The following is a 20190-nucleotide window of genomic DNA, read 5'->3' as shown; positions in this document are numbered from 1 at the left end:
TACATATATAGAGATAGATCTTACACATTTACATACCGCTCTCATCATTTACCCTCACCCTCTCAATTCGTCTTAATTCTCCCTCTCATCATTTCTGTCAAATCAATACCACCGCAGCTACCTATATTAGCCTCATCTTTGTATTCGATACCCTATGTAAAATTTGTTATTCGATAAAATTATTTTTAATTTAGAAGTACCAGGTATGGAAAAAAAAAAAAATTCACCGCAGTAAAGATCAAAACATTTGACATGGAATATGGAAACTTTCTTTTTCATATCATTTCTTGGAATCTACGGCAACTGCTAAAGTAACTATAAGCCGAAAATGTATGATGTATTTTTTTTTTTTTTGAAGAAATTATTTTAGGATAACCATAGTTATGCAGCCAAGATTTGTATTTAACTGAAGGGTGTTGAAACAAATTTAAAACAATTCAAAAAAAATACATAAGAAATAAGTAAAAAAGTAAAAAAGTTGAAAGTTTTTAAAATGCCAAAATGGTACCAAAGTACCTGTCTGTTTGTACTGACCACCTGGCCTGTGGGTTATCTAGACTTTACGGTGCTACTTCACCAAGACAAATGACCACAGTGAAACACCTGCCTCTTCCTTTCACAGTACGAATTTTAAAGTATCTGATTTGACATCGATATGCCTACACAGCCAAGTTTTTTTAATAGAAAAATGCATTCATACTGTTGATATAAAGATCAAATATCTTATTTAATATTTTGATAAAACAATAAAATCTATCCCCATTAAAATGTTGTTTAAAAATATAAAAAAGAATAATCCCTTTAAGATTTGAATAAAGCAATAAAACATTTCCACTTAAAATTTGATAATACAACAAAACATCCCCATTTTACAATTTGATAAAAACAATAAAAACATCCCCCATTAAATTTGTTAAAACAGTAAAAATATCCCCATGTAAAATTTGATAAAAACCGTAAGAACATCCCCTTTAAAATTTGATAAAAACCATAAGAACATCCCCTTTAAAATTTGATCAAAACCGTAAAAACATACCCCTTTAAAATTTGATAAAATCAATAAAACACACACCTTTAAAATTTTACCATTAGGAAAACTTTCCCTTTATATTAAACCTGACATAACTAGTAAAATTGTCCTCCAATTTACATTTGATAAAAACAGTAAAAACATCCCCTTTAAAAATTTGAAAAAAAATGAATACATCCCACTTTCAAATTTTTTAACAACAGTAAAACATCCCCTTTCAAATGTGTTTGGAAAAAATACCCCCCTTTAATTCTTCCAAAAAAATTGAATACAACCCCTTTTCAAATTCGATCAACACAGAAATAAATCACCCTTTGAAATTTGATCAAACAGTAAAATCATCTATTAAAATTTCAAAAAAACTGTAAAAAGATTCCCCAATTGAAATTTGTAAAACAGTAAAAAAAAACATCCTACATTAAAAAAATTTAAAAACAGTAAATACATTCCCTTTTAAAAAAAAGAAAGAAAGTTAAAACATCCCCATAACAATCTGAAAAAAAGGTAAAAACATCCCACAGTTAAAACGTTTTATCAAAAAAGTAATAAAAGTCCCCAGATAAAACAGGATAAAATCAGTAAAACATCTCTTGTTAAAGGAGTAGGTTCGGTAAGGGACGATTTTGACCTCAAATTTCAGGTTCATCTGATTTAAGATTATTGACACTTTTTAAACACTTAAGGTGGTATGGGAGTCTAAAATAAAAATGATAGAATTTGTTCATACTTTGCCAAAACGTAGTATCTATTGATATATGTTAAAAAAATATAATAAAAATGAAAGGTCACCGCGTATCTACAAGTTGTGACAAAATGCCACATTTTGTATGGATTATACAGGAAAAAACACCATTTTAAGATTAGAAACTAAACAAAATGATAGCATTGTAAAAAAAATTAGAAAAAGATAGCTTTCAGGCAATGCTTTGAGAATATCAAATAAAAGATATGGTCACCGTACGTTTTTTTCGACTAAAATACAAAATAGCAAAATTCCATGTAGATTCCTTCAGAAAATGCACTGTTTTAGAATTACCTCCCCTTAAAATGTCAATTTAAAAACATTTAAAAACAACCAAAAATAATCAACGCTTGTAAAAATATTAATATTTATAAGTTATATTCATATGAATTAGTTCATTTAAATGAAAATTCACATTAAATATCTGCATTCCTGCATAATTTTTTGCTAACTTGATATAAAATCTGGACCTTGGGTTCTCTTTTTTTTTTACAATCCAAGATAGCGGAAGTCACCAATACCATCTTTAAAGCAGCCGTTAGTGAAGAATAAACAACAAAATAGTCAACAAACCAAAAACAACTCACCAAAACCAAGATGGCGGCCTACATATTGCGACCTCCACTTCATGTTCCTGACCCACGGCATCAAAATATGTTAAAGCTCACCAAACGCCTTCGGGCACCGAGCCGACCGTACGAGGGCTGCATAGCCAGTCAAGGTCGTTAAACACTTCCATATATATACATCTTTAGTGTCTTTTTTAGTTGATTCAAATAGTTTTTGTGAAAGAATTTAACTTATAACTTATTAAAATAAAAAAAAACAGGCTCCGATTCAAGCTTAAATAGAAAAATCTATCACATATGTAAAAAACATGTCATTTTTCAGATGTTTTTTGTCAAAAATGAAAGTGGCCGCATCCGTGTCCATCCTCAACCTTTATGTATATGTTAGGTATTATCATCAAATACAACTTACATTTCAATATTAAGAATGAACACAAATGCGGCCACTTTCATTTGAGACAGAAACCGTCCAGAATTCAACTAAAATGCTAAATTGTGAAGATTTCAGTAATTCAGCATGACGTAATAATGTTAGTATCCGAAATATGTGCATTGTATTATAAAAAACAGCCAATATTTATGTAGCAGAAGCATTCAACTTCCAATAAATGACTAAAAGTTTACATTTTAACAATTTTGTGAAACTGCTATTTTTTATAAGTCAAATTTTGAATTTAAATTGCATCGTTACAAACTAGATATGGATAATAAAACATATAATATTGATGAAAACAAGCTTATAAAGATCAAATCTTGTTCTGCACTCTGCACACAACTTCACTTCTCATCAGTTTCAAGGACACGAAAATTGATGCCCACAAATTAAAGTACTTTCACAGTATTTTGGGGCCAAAAAGGGGTCTTACTGGACCTACTCCTTTTATAAAAACATTAAAACTTCCCCGTTATAACCTGACATAGATAGTAAAATTGTCCTCCCATTAAAGTTTAATAATAAAAACAAAACCAGTAAAAATATCCCCTTTTAAAATTTGAAAACAATATGAATACATCCCTCTTTAATTTGATAAAAAAAAAGATATTACCCCATTAAAAATTATCAAAACAGTAAAAACATCCCCCGTTAAAATTTAAAAAAAAAACTGTAAAAAGGATCCACAAATTAAAATTTGTAAAAGCAGTAAAAACATCCTACATTAAAATTGGATCAAAACAGTAAACACATCCCCTTTAAAATTTGTTTAAAACAGTAAAAATATCCTCCCTTTAAAATTTGATTAAAACAGGCAAAACATCCTCAGTTAAAATTTGATAAAAAAAACACGGTAAAAACGGCCCACAGATAATTTTTTTTGAATGCGAATTATCACTGCTATAAAGTTGAGAATTAAAAACCAAAACTTCCTAAAGCGTGTTCCAAATCTATGCTTGGGTAGAAAAAACCCTAAATTTTCGAACGATTTCATCACTTTATGAACAGTTTATTTTATGTCGGCACACATAATAACAAGTCATAGGGAAAATAATCAATTAAGATCAGACAGGTTAGTAGTACTATTGCTTTTTAAAGGTTATATATCTAACAAACATTTACAATATTTGCGTTTAACTATACAAATTGAAGCTACATGAGCACCCTCAGGCTCCCGTTAGATTTAAATATCAGCTGGTCATATGACATTACTTATTTTCACTTGCATAGCTGACTGGTTATCCAACAAGAAATCAGTTCAAGTAAAGCCTATATACATCTACTTTTATACAGAATTTTCACATTAAATAATAATTTGTACTTCCACTTTTAATCTTTATAAACATCAACAAGATATGAATATTGTTTAATGGAAAGGAGTGGACAGGCTAGTACCGCAGTAAAAGTTTTACTGGGATCATCAAAATAACATGTGTCGTGTATGTAGCGACACAATTTTAAAATAAATAGATCGAATCTCACATTCATTTAATTGAGGTTTCCAACAGATATATTATATATATATCGAGATCAATATATGAATTATGTTTATAGTACAAAACCAACCATGGAATAATGTGCCATTGCGGCGATCAGGTACCAATGAGTGAAAAGGATATAAGGGCAAGTTGTTTTACTGTTCATTCTTACTTCAAGATATCTTAGAAAAGAGGGACGAAAGATACAAGAGGGACAGTCAAACTCATAAATCGAAAATAAACTGACAACGCCTGGCTAAAAATTAAAGAAGCCAAACAGACAAAAAAAAAACAACACATGACACAACATAGAAAGCTAAAGAATAAGCAACACGAACCCCACCATACTAGGGGTGATCTCAGGTGCTCCGGAAGGGTAAACAGATCCTACTCCACATGTGTCACTCGTCGTGTAACAAATCCGGTAAATAGTCTAATTCGATAGGTCACATTCATGAAAGGGAAGGGGATTGTAGTTACAACGTAAGGAACATATCCGATATCATTTGTGAAACGGTAATTCCATAACGGTCAACCAACTCGTGATTGCGTCATTATAGAATTAAAATAGAAGATATATTATTAAGTATATAAGATATAATATATATATATCATATAAGATATATTTAATTTAGTAAAATAAATAGTAAAAAGGCTTGCCATTATGATACATTCATCTCTTCACAGTCGTACAATATGATTTAAACCAATTCTGTCATTTCGCTTCGTTATTTATGGATTTCGCAGGAGACTTCTATACTAAATTGTAAAAAGGCTAGCCGTTATGGTTGAACGTTATGGAATAACCGTTTCACAGATGATATCGGAGATGTTCCTTATGTCGTAACAACAATACCCTTTCCCTTTTCACGAATGTGACCTACCGAATAAGACTATTTACCGGATTTGAAATAACATAAGCAACACGACTGTTGTCACATGTGGAGCAGGATCTGCCTACCCTTCCGGAGCATCTGATATCGCCCCGAGTTTTGGCGGGGTTCATGTTGCTTAGTCTTTAGTTTTCTATGTTATGTTTTTTGTACTATTATTTGTCTGTTTGTCTTTTAATTTTTATACATGTCGTTGTCAGTTTATTTTCAACCTATGAGTTTGAATATCTCTCTCTGGTATCTTTCGTCCCTCTTCTAAGAGAGCAGACCGAATTTTAATCAGAGTTTTTCGCTGTAGACAGGTCAATGTTCGTATTGTCCTTTGATCGTCCAATTCGGTAAAAGGTTCTTTACTACATAAAAGCAAATACCCGAAACCTTTGTGTCCTTGAAACTGCTGAGAAGTGAAGTTGTGCGCAGAACAAGATTTTCATCTTTATAAGCTTGTTTTCATCAATATTATATGTTTTAGTATCCATATCTAGTTTGTCACAATGCAATTTAAATTTAAAATTTGACTTTGAATTAAGTAACTACATTAAGTTACTTTAAACCTCGTCTGTACCAATTATATAGTGTACCCACCTATAGCAAATACAAATTCCTTACGAAAATTAGATGAGCTTTTTCGTTAATGTTAAATTTATTACTTTTAACGCATAAATTATATATATTTTAGTTCCCATAGCGACTGAAGTTATTTCTGTATAAATAAAAAAAATCATTCAAATCAAGCATATTAACACCAACTACTGTAGACGAAAGGTAAATTGTTTTCATATACATATATTTTAATAAGAGCTAAGTATTCTCTTGTATGTTCAGGTTTGAACTATAAGTCTATTTTTCAGTGTTTTTTGTTTGTAGCGTATTGTATATCAAAATTAATAGTCAACTAAATTCATTAAAATTAAAGATAATCATAATCATTTAAAAGAATGGGACATGGGAGCATTAAAATAAAAAGTTTTTTGAAAAACACCAAGTTATCTATAATACTTGTGAAAATGAATTTAAGTTATACTTTAACATTAAGAAAAATTAAAAATCTTATATACAGTAACAGAAAATATTTTAAAACTCCGGAAAGTTCAATGCAAAGAGTAAAATTAGACTTTTTTTTAATATAAAAAAAAAAAAAAAAAAAAAAAAATTGACTTATTTTAACTCTTTGTTTTTTTCATTTCATCGTATGTGTAAGATGGTAATACTTGTATTTATGTCCATGTGTGAATTTTGGATTATTTCAGAGGATGTAGTTGTCTGGTTGACCTGTCTTTTTTATGTCCCTTTGTACGTATTTTACGTAACTGCATATATCAAAATAATGAGTATAAGAAGCTAATGCGGAAGGTTCTGTGTAAAAATGATCGGGAATGTACAACAACCTAATTACTATTTTTGTTATGTGGAAAATTCATTGTGTTAGAAAAATTCTTTTTTGGTATTGTTTTTTTATTTTATATCTATCCTTATCAATCTTTTAAAAAATATTTGGAAATAAACATGTAACGGTTTCTAATAGATAATGTTTTTGGGGAAAATATTCAAAGAATGACTATAAAGGAGTAAGTTCAGTAAGACCCCTTTTTGGCCCCACAATATAGCAGTTTTACAAAATTGTTAAAATGTAATTTTCAGTTACATGTATTTATTGGATAGTAGAATGCTTCTGCTACATAAATATGGGCAGTTTTTGACAATACAATGAACATATATCGGGAACTAGCATCATGCAAGCATGCTAAATTACTGAAATCTTCACAATTTTAGCATTTTAGTTAAATTTTAGACGGTTTCCTTCTGAAATGAAAGTTGCCGTATTTGTGTTCATTCTTAATATTGAAATGTAAGTTGTATTTGATGATAATACATAACATATATAAAGGTTGAGGATGAACACGGATGCGGCCACTTTAATTTTTGACAAAAACAATCTGAAAATGAGACATTTTTGGGCATATTTGATATAATGTTCATATTTAAGCTAGAATCGGAGCGTTTTAATGAGTATATCAGTTAAAATCTTTCACATAAAATAATTGAATCACCTGAAATAGACACTTAAGTGCTTAAAAAGTGTGTAAAATCGTTCGTCAGATAAATTCAATTTGAGGCCAAAATCGGCCCTTACTGGACCTATACCTTTAAATAATTAAACTGACAAAACAAAGGTCAAATAAAAAAAACGATAACAAAATCGCAAAAAAATGAAAATATACATCATTTTTGTTTTAATTTTAGTCTATTAAAAATGTGGAAACAGTTTAGCTTTATGTTGATGGTTCTGATTGGACTCCATTTAGCAAGTAAGTTTTAGTAAAGTAAACGTCATATGTAATAGGAGAGACCATATTGCCAAATAGCATGCTTGAAACATAACATAACTGACCTCCGTATTTCTAAGTTTGGACAAGAGCTTGTTTTTTTTGTGTCGATTTGACATAAAAGAGGACCTATATGAGTCATGATTGGGTTCAACTTTAGAAGTCTTCTTTTGTACAACCCTCAATCTATTAAAATCAATAAAGATAAGAAGCATCATCTAAAAGTAAAAATGTAATAATCGAGTGTTGTTTGCAATGAAAATTTGCCCGTTAACCCATAATTTTCTTTCCATTTTCCAAACTGTTTAATGTACAAGGTACGATTTATCTTTCACTTTGGTTAAATTTCCATTTTAGGACGGTGATGTTTCTTTGGCACCAGCTTACGGTGTCACATCTCGTTCGCTATGCCCATTTTGGATTTGATTACTGGTAAATTATTAAGTCAGTTATTTTCGATCCTTAAAATAAACTGATTAAAAAGTTTACTGATTAAACACAGTAATTATATCTATGAATATTGTTTTTATTGGTGTGAACTTACGGGGCGGATTGTGTTATCAGTTAATTAAAATCAACCTTAATATAAGTTAAGTCACGGTTAACTACAACCTATCGATACTTTTATTTTGGCATTGCAAAAGGTCATGTTTTTCTCTGACTGTTAATGACGTCTTTACGCTAAACTTATTGGATGTTGGATTGATATTTTAGTCTTAGATGCATCTCTTATTCAATTGGTGTCGTTTGTTGCTGTACATCATATCCTACCCATAATACCTTATCGTGTTAAATTTGAACAGAATAATTCAATTGACAGCATTCAAAAACTAAATTAAATTGGTCGCGCTTTGCGTGAAAAAACATTTACTGCCTCAAACAAAAACAACATACCCCTCCTCCCATTGAAGTTAAAATATTGCTTCCGTATGGAATTTGCCTCACATATCTGTTCAAACATAAGGGCATGTTTAATATTGTTATTGTGTTTATGCTCAATTATCTGTATTTCTGTCTATTCTTTGAAAAATGGATGAATTTGCATTACTAATACATCTTATTATTTATCATACAGAAGCAGACGATTGTTTAGAAAATGAACTAAAATGCAGGAGATCAGAACAATGCTACCCAAAGGAGGACAGATGTGATGGGTATGCAGACTGTTATGATGGCACTGATGAATGCACGTGTGAAGGTTCGTGACACACATTAGTTTTAGGGTGGTAAAGGGTTAGTTTCGTTCAACGTGTTTTGCCATTTTTATTTCACGTGCAGTCGTGAAAAATATTCGTTATTCACCGTGTTTCGTGAAATTAGTAAAAAGGTCAACGTTCAAGATTTTTTTGATTTTTTGTTCATCGTGAAATGGCACTTTTATTTCGCATTCTCCCGTACAGAGACCCCTAACGCCCCTCTATTTTATTGGTTGTTTATTTATTTGTAGTTAATTGTCCAGCTTCTCCTGTCGTTTCTTTTCTATGAAATAGTTCTTCTGACAAGAGAAGATATGGGATATGATTCAAAAATAAATTTGCTATAATGTAATAGAATAAGTAAATACAAGTCTTATATCTTTATTATATTATTCAGCTATATCAGATACCTACGAAATCTGCGAACAAAATTATATGCATTTCATAAGTATTTCGCCGTTTTATAATCTAAAGTCCTATGAGAAATCTAATCGTTTGTACCGCAAAATGATACTAAAGTTACGCCATTGGTTATATTCCATTGTGTTTGACGTTTATATTCAATTACAACGTTTTATGCACGCCTTTTAAACATATTACCCAGAAAGCATTATATTCTGAAATAGCAAATTGAGTATATAATTGCTAGAGATTAAAGTTTCAATACTGTTGACATCACATATTGTGTAAGAGTGGTTACCAATATAAAAAAACTATAACAACAGTTTGTGCACATTTTATTAATCGATAATAGTGATTAAAGTTTAAAGTCCATCGTTATTTAGGTGGATCTGGAAGCGTTCTTATTTATTTCAAGTGGTACACTATGTTTTGACTTTTGAAATGTGATTTTTATGTTTTATTGCAGATTATGTTTGTTCGGGTAACCGGCTGGCATGCCCGGATGATACTTGTGGAAAGGAAGATGGTAAATTGTGTGATGGTCGTATCGATTGTCCACGCAGCAAAGACGAAGAAGATTGTGAATGTATGAAACTTTATTCTTTTCTTGTTAGTTTGGGTCCTTTTTCATCTGAACAACTGAACGTTATGTTTCTGATGTATCAACAAATCTTACAGTGAGTTGACTATGGGTGTTACCGTTTACCTGTAGCTATTGTTCAACCAGATTGAAACATTTACGATACAATAGGGACATTTAAATTGACCAGTTGGTTTGGTAGATTTAAATCTATATTGATACTACCTGTAGAGTTTTCATTCACCTAACTTAAACTTTCAGCATGTTTTTTTCCTGAAGTTTTTCTTATCCTATCACTTCACCTGTTTAATTGTCACTGTTGTAGTATAACTGAGATAGTTTTTTTTTAACTTATAAATATTGCATCAAGGCTTGAATTTTCATCTTTGTTGAAGAACATAAAAGGCATTCAGTCTAAATAAGTTTATATGGTATGAAGAATGCTAGAATGACAACTTATATATAAACTAAACACTGAATTTGAAAAAAAATCCTTCTTATGTTTTTTTTTATTAGAGAATCCTAAAACAGGTAAAGAAATTAACATTGTTATTAGTCTTTTTGTTATGGGAATGGATGTTTTCCCTGAAATAATTTGTCATTCAAATGCCAAAAACACAACATTTAGACGGGAAAAGAGATTTTTTTACTGTCATTTAAAATTTTAGAAGAAGGCAAGCCAGATCAAGAATATATGCTATTTTTAAGGGAATTTAATTGCATGTCATATAATTCACTACATTTCCTCTTAAAAGGGCACTAGCTACGAGATATATAACAAATCTAAAGTTTGATTTTTTTGTCTGTTCAATCAATATTGAAAGTGAAATAGTGAAATAACAATTCGCTTTTTGCAGCCAAAAAGGTTAAATTTTGTCAAATTACGCTAAGAAACATTGATAATTAGTTATTCACTTGCAAGTGAATGAATCGACCTCTTTAAATCCGTATTCATGTGAACATCAATTTAACCCCTAGCTAGAAATTGACCACGCATGTATTGTACGTGTACTGGTTATTTAAAGAAAAAGAATGTCAACAATGAAGTGAAATTACGGTATATCAATTGATTACTAATTCGATGCACATAAAATCATTCTTATACGGTTAAAAACAATGAGAAACATCTACATTTGTATTTTTAACCTATAAAATAAAATCAAACAGACCTATAAAAATCCAATTGCACGTGTTGGTTTAATCTATTCATATCTTTATTTATGTTTACATCGCTTATATGGTCATCTGAGGTCAAATCGGTAGTTAATAAAAGAGGGACGAAAGATACCAAAGGGACAGTCAAACTCATAAATCTAAAACAAACTGACAACGCCATGGCTAAAAATGAAAAAGACAAACAGAAAAACAATAGTATACATGACACAACATAGAAAACTAAAGAATAAACAACACGAACCCCACCAAAAACTAGGGGTGATCTCAGATGATCCGGAGGGTAAGTAGATCCTGCTCCACATGTGGCACCCGTCGTGTTGCTTATGTGATTACAAATCCGGTAAATAGTCTAATTCGGTAGGTCACATTCATGAAAGGGAAGGGGATTGTAGTTACGACGTAAGGAACATATCCGATATCATTTGTGAAACGGTTATTTCATAACGGTCAACCAACTCGTGATTGCGTCCGTAAAATTTACGAAGGGATGATTTCAACTTCACCATTTGGAACTCTTGGTTTAATAGCTTCCTTGTGAGCAGTAACCCTCTATCAAGAAAATCATGATAGTAAATGCAATCACGGGAATATCGTATCAATTGGGAGATATATACCCCGTATGCAGGTGCTGCTGGAATGTTGCTACTTAGAAATGGAAAGTTCATAATTGGAAAGCTGAAATCATCTCTTTTGTCGTAAAGTTTTGTTTTCAACCGACCCTCATTGTCAATTTCTAGATGTAAGTCAAGATATGAAGCCGACTTAACTGTATCCTTTATCTCCAATTCGATGGGATAGATGCGTTCCACATACTCACCAAATTTTGAATTGTTTAGTGAAAGAACGTCATCTATATAGCAGAAAGTAGAGTTAAAGGATATTGCTAACTTCTTATCTTTCTTCCTAAGAAGTTCCTGCATGAAGTCAGCCTCATAATAATAAAGAAACAAGTCGGCAAGTAGAGGGGCACAGTTTGTTCCCATTGGGATGCCGACAGTCTGTTGAAAAACACGTCCTCCGAACGTTACAAATATGTTGTCAATCAAGAAATCAAGCATCTTGATAATATCGGTTTCAGAGAATTTTTTGTTTGAATCAGAGTGATTATTTACAAAGTATGATTTATCCCTCCCTAAGATGGCGTCTGGACTAAAATACACACGAAACGAACTTATATATTATCTACCCCATGCTCTGTAAACTGTTTATTTTAGACTTTTGATAGTTTGGATAAATGTTTTACATTGTTATAAATCAAATATGAGAATTTGAGTCAAATTGGTGACCATGAATTTGACAGCTAGTGCCCCTTTATATGTTTGCATAGCCAAATATTATGAGTGCTTAGATTTCTTGTATATTGTTGAAAAAAACTTTTTTTATATCTCTTTGTCTTTTTCTAATGGGAAATAACTCAAAATAATTTGTTTTTGACATGTTCCTTGTACAAATTGTCAATGTATATTCATATTGAAATATCAAAATCATATTTGAATAAACTATTTTATTTACTCTACATACATGACATATTTTACATCTCATTCAGTATTCCATTTTCTTTATCTCAAATAATTTATAACATTTTTCTAATTTTATGAACATGATGAAAGTTTTTGAATATTTGTTCACGCTTTTGACTATATAACTAAATTTTCTCTCTATATCAATATTCTGTTAAATTTCTCATGATATATATATATATCCCTAAAAACAAGTACAGAATTTTGCAATATTTGATTATTTCCATTATCACATTTAAAATGAGTATCCTCATTTTACAAATATTTTGGATAAGTTTATTCATATATTTTCACTATATCACTTGATTTTATTATATCCACAATATTGAGTTTTTATTTCATTTACATGTATATGTTCCAATTAAACAATATTAGAACCAGAACTTTATAATGATTATATCCAATTTCACATTCATATTATCCCAACGTTAGGAATATTTTGAAATATTTTACTTTTTCATTTCACTTTATCACTACATTAAGACTATATCTACTTTATGAATTTAACATTTTATTTCATTTCCATGATATATATTACATTTAATATTAAATAGGTGAATCACTCTTATAATATATCCCAACATTTTATAATGAATGTGTTGAAATTATTTCTCTTTCTTGCATTCAAGTTTGATTTTTGTATAACCCTTTAGATAACTTATTCCATAGTGTGCTTATTGTCATTGAATTTCCTTGAGTAAACACAGTTTTTTTTCCACAAAAATCCTCTTAGGATAGATTTTAAAGAAAAACACAGCAAATATCATAATCCAAAATGAAAATCTTGAAGGGACATTATAAAGAAATGCACAACACATAATCCATCTGAAAATTGAAACTGAAATCACCTGGACAGCTCTTTCATGTGTCACTGACAAATGGACAATACTATGTATGAGGGTTACAAATTTAAAGAATCATTTATTATTTAAAAACAGTTCTAATTTTCATACATATTAATATGCAGTTAACAAAATATTCAACTGATTATTATTTTATGGTAAATTTTTGTAATATTATCAATACTGGGGATTTAAAACAATGAAAACCATAAATAGTTCTACCCTTTTAATTTTTTGATAGAATAATCCTAGGTCAAGAAAAACTTCAGGAAAAAGCATGCTGAAATTTTGGGTTAGGTGAATAAATATTTTTACAGGTAGTATCAAGGTATATTTAAATCTTACAAAACCAACTGGTCAATTTAAATGTCCCTATTGTATAGTCAATGTTTCAATCTGGTTGAACAATAGCTACAGGTAAACGGTAACACCCATAGTCAACTCACTGTAATTACATTATCAAATAACTAACGGCTCTCCAACCATTGTATACTATCAGGCCTCACCGATTATATATTTATTTTATTTTTTGTTCTATTATACAAAAGAAAATACAAAATCACTGAAAAAATATCCTATCCGTTTACTAGCAAATAAATGTATCTATAATTTGATCGACATCTTTGAAGATGTTATATTATATAAAAAATCAAATCAGAAAATTACCGACCCCTGAAGAAAAATTGATACACTAAAGAGGCATTAACAACCATCTTCAAATTATCACTAATACATCGAAAGAAGAAACGAATCCAGCAAAAAAAGCATACATGAGAAAAATACAGACTTAAATAAAGCAGAAAACATAGGTCATACAAACAACACCTCAGCACACACTAACTATATATATAGCAACAAGAATGTCTTCACAAACCGAGGACAAACATGGGTGATCCTGAAGGATATGAGGTGCCTGATTCACTACTTAAAATCGTCAAAAAGAAGATATTTGTTATATTACAATTAGTTTAAGTTTGTTTTATACGAAAACGAGAGAGAGAGAGACAGAGAGTATTTTTAGATCAGAATTCCAGAGTTATGGAACGTTGATCGTCGACATGAATCATGTCTGCATGTAATTCGCAGTCTTGTGTTCATTCAATAACCGACCTAATTGTCATACAATATACACACTCACTGATTTGGATAGCCTGGAATCCAGACCATAATTTTTACTTTGTCGATATGATACTGTCAGCGTAAGCATTCAGTGAGCCCTGACCAAATGCTATGATTTAGATTGTCGTGTAGTACGCTGTCGACCCAGCTGTTTATTTTATCTTCGAATTGTGGAAAGCAAATACCAAAAAAACAAGGAAAAAAAACCAATCACTGCCGTATAAGTTCACTCAATGTAATTAACTGCGGTTTAAAGGTTAACATTTAGTATATGAATCAAAGATTTTGGAAAAAAAAGTGTTTAAAGGAAAGGGAGCAGGCTTTTTTTTTTAAATAACCGATTTTAAAGTGTATGCTACGGACCAATTTAAGTATTTAATTAGTATTGACGAACTATAGTTCCGGAAAAAAAGCACAGACATATGAAAATGTTAATATTGAAATATAACGAACGCCGGATGCATATGTATAATCATATAATATGCTGACAGTATATTTCACAGTTTTCATATTTTCATATTTTCGTATTTGTTATTTCATTATATGTTCAAATCGTGAGAAGAAATCAGATTGTATGTATGTTTTTATTAACAGCATGTGTTGATGGTGCTTTTCACTGTTCAGTTGAGAAAAAATGTATCTCTATTAAATGGCGTTGTGATGGATGGAATGATTGCGATGGGGAAGATGAAATGGACTGTGCGGGTAAATATAAGTCTTAATGTGTTATGATATTATTGATTTTATTTTGCTATCACACACTTTTAGTTTTCATGTGCGGATCCAGTCATTTAAAAAGAAGGACCCTCTGGCAAGCCAATGTTTTGATTATAAATAAACTCATAGATACCATGACTAGATTTTGTATACACGCCACACGTGCGTTGTGATACTTTTTTTTTGAGTAAAAAGTCTATATGCATTTTTCATATATGAAAATCTATAAGGGAGCACGCCACACCCTGCCCTCTAAACCCTTCTGGTATTTCCTCTTGCCAATTGTAGACTGGTTCCAATTGGAAAAAATGGGCTACTTATACTCTGAAACGGCAAATTAAGAGCAGTATACTAGTATATAATTTCTAAATATTTATGTTTAAAGTACTGTTGACCGTATACATTACAAAATAGTGGTACATGTAACCAATAAAAAAAAGAGAACGCTAACAATAGTGTGTGCACATTTTTTTCATTGATTATACTGAATAATGTTAAATTCCATCGTTATTTAGGTGGAACTTGAAGCGTTCTTATTTATATCAAGTGATACACTATGTTTTAACTTTTTTTTCTGTTTTATTGCAGATTATGAGTGTCCAGATAACCTACTGAAATGTCCGAATGGTCTTTGTGGACGGGAAGATGGTAAAGTGTGTAATGGTAAAAGAGATTGTCCATTACAAAGCGAAGAAGAAGATTGTGATTGTATGAAACTTTATTCTTTTATTGTTACATGTGTTAGTTCGGGTCCATTTTCATCTGAAAAAATGAACGTTAAGTTTCTGGATGAAAATTTGTATTAGCAAATCTTAATCATATTGTCAAATTACAAAAGGCTCTGCAAACATTGAATACTACAGAGGCCTCGTTGGTTTCTTTTTCTTTTATTTTTTGTTAACAGAATTATACACAAAAAAATATAAACTATCCGTTTATTGATCTTTACTTACAAATAAATGTATCTATATTTTGATCTAATAGGAATTTTCATCAAACAATCATCAAATTAACACTAATACATCGTAATAAGAAACCAAGCCAACAATAAAAAACATAAACAGAGAAATGCAGACAACGCGGGTAAAAGAAAGAAAGAACAAAAAATATGGTCCATACAACCGACAGACAGTCATCACAAACTAAACATATAGCAAAACGAATGTCATCACAAATTGAGGACAAACACGGGTGCTCCTGAAAGGTTTGCAGTGCATGGTTCACTATTCAAAATCGTCGAAAGGTAGATAGTTTGTTATATGTCTTACAATAAGTTAAAGAATGCTTGATCATTTTGTTAGATCAGACATTTTAATGTAATATAGTCTTTGAATGTAAAAACTTTATTTTAATTTCCCCGAACAAATGAAATACTGTGACAATTTCACAACTCTTATTATAGCTTTGTGATGATTTTGGCCGTTTTCAGATAAAAGTTCCGAGTTATAGAACGTTGATCGCAAACATGAATTAAGTATGCCTGTAATCCGCAGCCTTATGTTTATTCAATAATCCAGTTAATTTCATAACCTATACACATTCACTGATTTTGATAGCCTGGTATCCTGACCAAATACTTTGTCATAGGATACTGTCGGTGATAGCCATCAGTGTGTCAGGACCCCAAACTATGATTTGGACAGTTGTATAATAGGCTCCCCGAAACAGCTGTTTATTTAATCTTTCAAACGTGGAAAGAAAATACAAAAAACAAAAACACTGCCGTAGAAGTAAACTCAATGCACTTCAATACTTGTTAAAGGTCTAAATTTACTATGTGAATCAAAGATTTTAGCAGAGTTTATGTATTGAGGAAAAAGGGCAGGCTTTTTTCTATTGTTTTTCAAACATAAAGCTTAATCCATGGCCCCATTTACAGCAGATTCCAACGAGTATGAAGCTACAGGTAGATTCTTTGGTAAGCTTCCTTGTTAGCTCAACCATGAAATGATTATTACTTCAAAATTGGGAGGAACATAGCACCAATTCATCATCCAATGAAAACACTCATATCAATGGCCTATTTATAATATGTATGTTTCATACAAACAGGTTTCCCTAAACAACTTTGCAAATTAAATTTCATTTCTTATAGTTTTTGATTGAATTAAAAAATTCTATGTATTACAATAAATTATAAGCGGAGTTACGGTTTATTTTTTGTTCAAGGATGATGTACCCTTGTGTTGATTCAATGCTAAACAAATGGAAATTTTATAGAAAATCCACAGCATTTCCCCTTTCACTTTCATAGATGGCAATTTAGTACTTGATATATGGAGGATTTTTGCAAGCAGTGCTAGCAATGATTTCATTGAAACAAGTTTATAAATATAGGACTTTTTGTAAACAATAAACGCTAGCACATCATAGAAAATCAAGTGAGTAATCTATGCTTAAAATTTTATAACAAAAATATCTGTGGATTTTCTACAATAATCTTGGTTTATTTGCCACAAAATCCCGTTTAACCTTTAAATGCAATAAAACTACAAATAATAATGCTTGATCGAAGTTTCCTCATTGTAAATGTATAAAATAGCCCATCTCTATTATTGATTATCTTTGCTGTTTTCATATTATTGCAGTTTGAAACATTCGTAATTCAAAGGCAAAGGGGTCATTAACCTTATACATACACATATCTGGATTTATAAAATGAACTGAGTAATTGATTGAAATAAAATTGGCAAATCAAACACACCTACAACATGCTTGTGAATTAGCTTATACTTATCAATAAATTTTAAATTTAGATTGAAAACTTATTTTTAAACTGACTTGTAAAACAAGTTTTACAATGTTTATATTCTGTCACTAGTTCTGATTGGCTATCTGTTTAACTATTGACTCCACCCAAATGCTTGTGTTCCTTTCCTTAATATTGATTTCATGGTTGAGCTAGCAAGGAAGCTTACCAAAGAATCTACATTTAGCGTCATACTCGTTGGAATCTGCTGTAAGCATTTAATTGGTATTAACAAACTTGTTCAAGAAAAGACATATTAAAGTTTTAAAACTGTTTTAAAACGATAATAACAAACGACTGGTGCTTTATATGTACAACCTGTATTGTGCCCATCAAATAAGCTGACAGAACATATCTCATGTAAATACAGTTGTTTTTCTATTTGATGTTTGGTAGTTCATTATATGTTCAAATTTTGAGCTGAAATAATATTTTATGTACCTTTTTAAAATTTATAGCATGTGATGATGGAGCCTTTCACTGTCCAATAGAGAAAAAATGTATCCCTAGTGAATGGCATTGTGATGGAATTGATGATTGTGATGGTGAAGATGAATTGGACTGTACAGGTAATAATAAAGGCCCTCAGGCTTATACTGGTATTTTGGGCTGACACGGCATATGATACGGATTTTGTCATGTTCTATTCTCTATTTAATGCATGTTAAGAGTTAGGTACAATTTATATTTAATCCCTGCAAGAGAAAGAGCACTTGAACTGTAAATCCTTGTATTCAATTTAACGTTCTTATTTTTTGTTTTATTTTTGTATCGCTGTCTTGTAAAAATATTTATCTTATACGTAAAATCATTTCCAGACTGCAGTGATGGTGAAGATGTCATTGGTCATTGGGCCAAACACTGCAGCTATTTTTTATAACTTTATATTATCTTGGAATCCATACGTTATCAACCATCACGAAAGCAAGAAAACTAATTTGAAACACGATACACGATAAATGAAATGATATTTTTTTCCAAAAACAACCCGCTTAATATTCTAATTTTTCCATATTACTTTTGGCGCAAATGTCACTGTCAAGTATTCAAATTACGACTTACGACCAAGTGACAATCGTTTCTATTCGCACTATGAAATATTATATTATGTCAATCAAGCTTAAGATTGTCTTTTTCTATAAAAGTCTCTTAGTGAAGCACCTACATACTGTTCTATTACTTCTCTTTATGTACAAGAATACAAGATTGCAATTTGTTCTGCTCAAATAGTGAGTTGTTTATTTGTCAATATACAAATCTCATTATAATCCCGGATTATATATCGTTCGTTGTTATTTGTTATTGTTTGTATGTCTGTTTTATTCGGAGAAGCCGAGTTCTGTTGATTGATGAGGTATGTTATAATGTCATATATATGTGGTTATCCTTTATTACTTCTTTATTTAAGGACCACCACCACAAGAACCAGCACGAAGTTTACACAAAGCCCATGGACAAAGGAGGAAGAAAGATGAGGACACAGTGCACACAATAACCCGAGAGCAAAGGAGAAAGAAAGATGAGAGTAAAGTGCACACAGTTGCCCGAGAACAAAGGAGGAAGAAAGATGAGGATACAGTAGCCCGCAGCAATAAAAATATTGATGCACATAGGAAATTTCTGAGACGAGGCAAATCTAATTTGAAGGACAACCCGATGAATTATCTATTACACAGAAAGACTGATGACAGATTAGCTAACAGAATACTTAGTCGTAGAGAAATGGATAAAAGAAGACCATGAGTGAAGGACAGGAAGCCAAAATAACTTTTTCTGTTCAAGACATGTATCTTATTGCTTCACATACTTCTCTTTTTTTTTCTTTTTTTTCTGTATTTCCCTATAACATTATTCCAAAGATAACGTCGGTTGTGTTTATTCTATTTTGGATCACTGTCGCTAGTAAACCCGCTTCTTCAACTATGAAGATCTAAAATGTTCCCACTGATACAGGCATAGTATCTGTTATACAATTGAGATACATTTATATTTCTAGTTTTCATTTGATGTCATATATTGGAACAACTCGGCTCTGTGACTGAGTTGGTGTCCTGTATATTCTGCAGCTCTTGATTTAGAATTCATTACTTCCTATAACGTATCAATGTAATGTGTATTAGCATATTTTATCTTTACGCAATAAATAACATATAGCAAATAGTTTCATGTTCAGGTTAACAATTATCGATACACTTAAGGAGCTACCATTCGATTTTTTACCCTATTCGGTCCTGCATTTTTTTTATTACTATTAGTTCATCCTGCAGTCAAACATTTACAAAACAAATTGTGCCATAGAATGTCGTCAAAACAGGAGTAGCTGCTCGATGGGAAAGTTAGAAACGATTTATAAAGTAATAAGAAGGAGATCAAAAACACTAATCGTGAAGGTGATCCAAAATGTCAGTTCAGATATG

At 30.9% G+C, this 20190-nt stretch overlaps 1 protein-coding gene across 1 annotated transcript; it reads left to right on the top strand.

Moving 5' to 3' along the window:
* Positions 1-3745: 3745 nt before the first annotated feature.
* Positions 3746-19934, top strand: LOC139485320 (LDL receptor repeat-containing protein egg-1-like). Its single transcript, XM_071269740.1, has 8 exons — positions 3746-3846; positions 7390-7454; positions 8548-8670; positions 9537-9656; positions 14902-15012; positions 15613-15732; positions 18232-18342; positions 19182-19934. The coding sequence occupies exons 1-8, from the start codon at positions 3791-3793 to the stop codon at positions 19514-19516; spliced, it is 1041 nt and encodes a 346-aa protein (XP_071125841.1). The 5' UTR covers positions 3746-3790; the 3' UTR covers positions 19517-19934.
* The last annotated feature ends 256 nt before the right edge of the window (positions 19935-20190 follow it).

Source organism: Mytilus edulis, chromosome 8 (genome assembly GCF_963676685.1).
Source record: "Mytilus edulis chromosome 8, xbMytEdul2.2, whole genome shotgun sequence".
Lineage (NCBI taxonomy): Eukaryota > Metazoa > Mollusca > Bivalvia > Mytilida > Mytilidae > Mytilus > Mytilus edulis.
This window is presented reverse-complemented; position numbering and strand designations above follow the sequence as displayed.

What these genes read in the sequence shown, in the direction of transcription:
- LOC139485320 (XM_071269740.1), top strand. Translation starts at nt 3,791, where the DNA reads ATGTCGGCACACATAATAACAAGTCATAGGGAAAATAATCAATTAAGA. An exon ending in GATTGGACTCCATTTAGCAA is followed by an intron (nt 7,455 to 8,547) that starts GTAAGTTTTAGT and finishes TTTATCATACAG; the next exon opens with AAGCAGACGATTGTTTAGAA. An exon ending in TGATGAATGCACGTGTGAAG is followed by an intron (nt 8,671 to 9,536) that starts GTTCGTGACACA and finishes GTTTTATTGCAG; the next exon opens with ATTATGTTTGTTCGGGTAAC.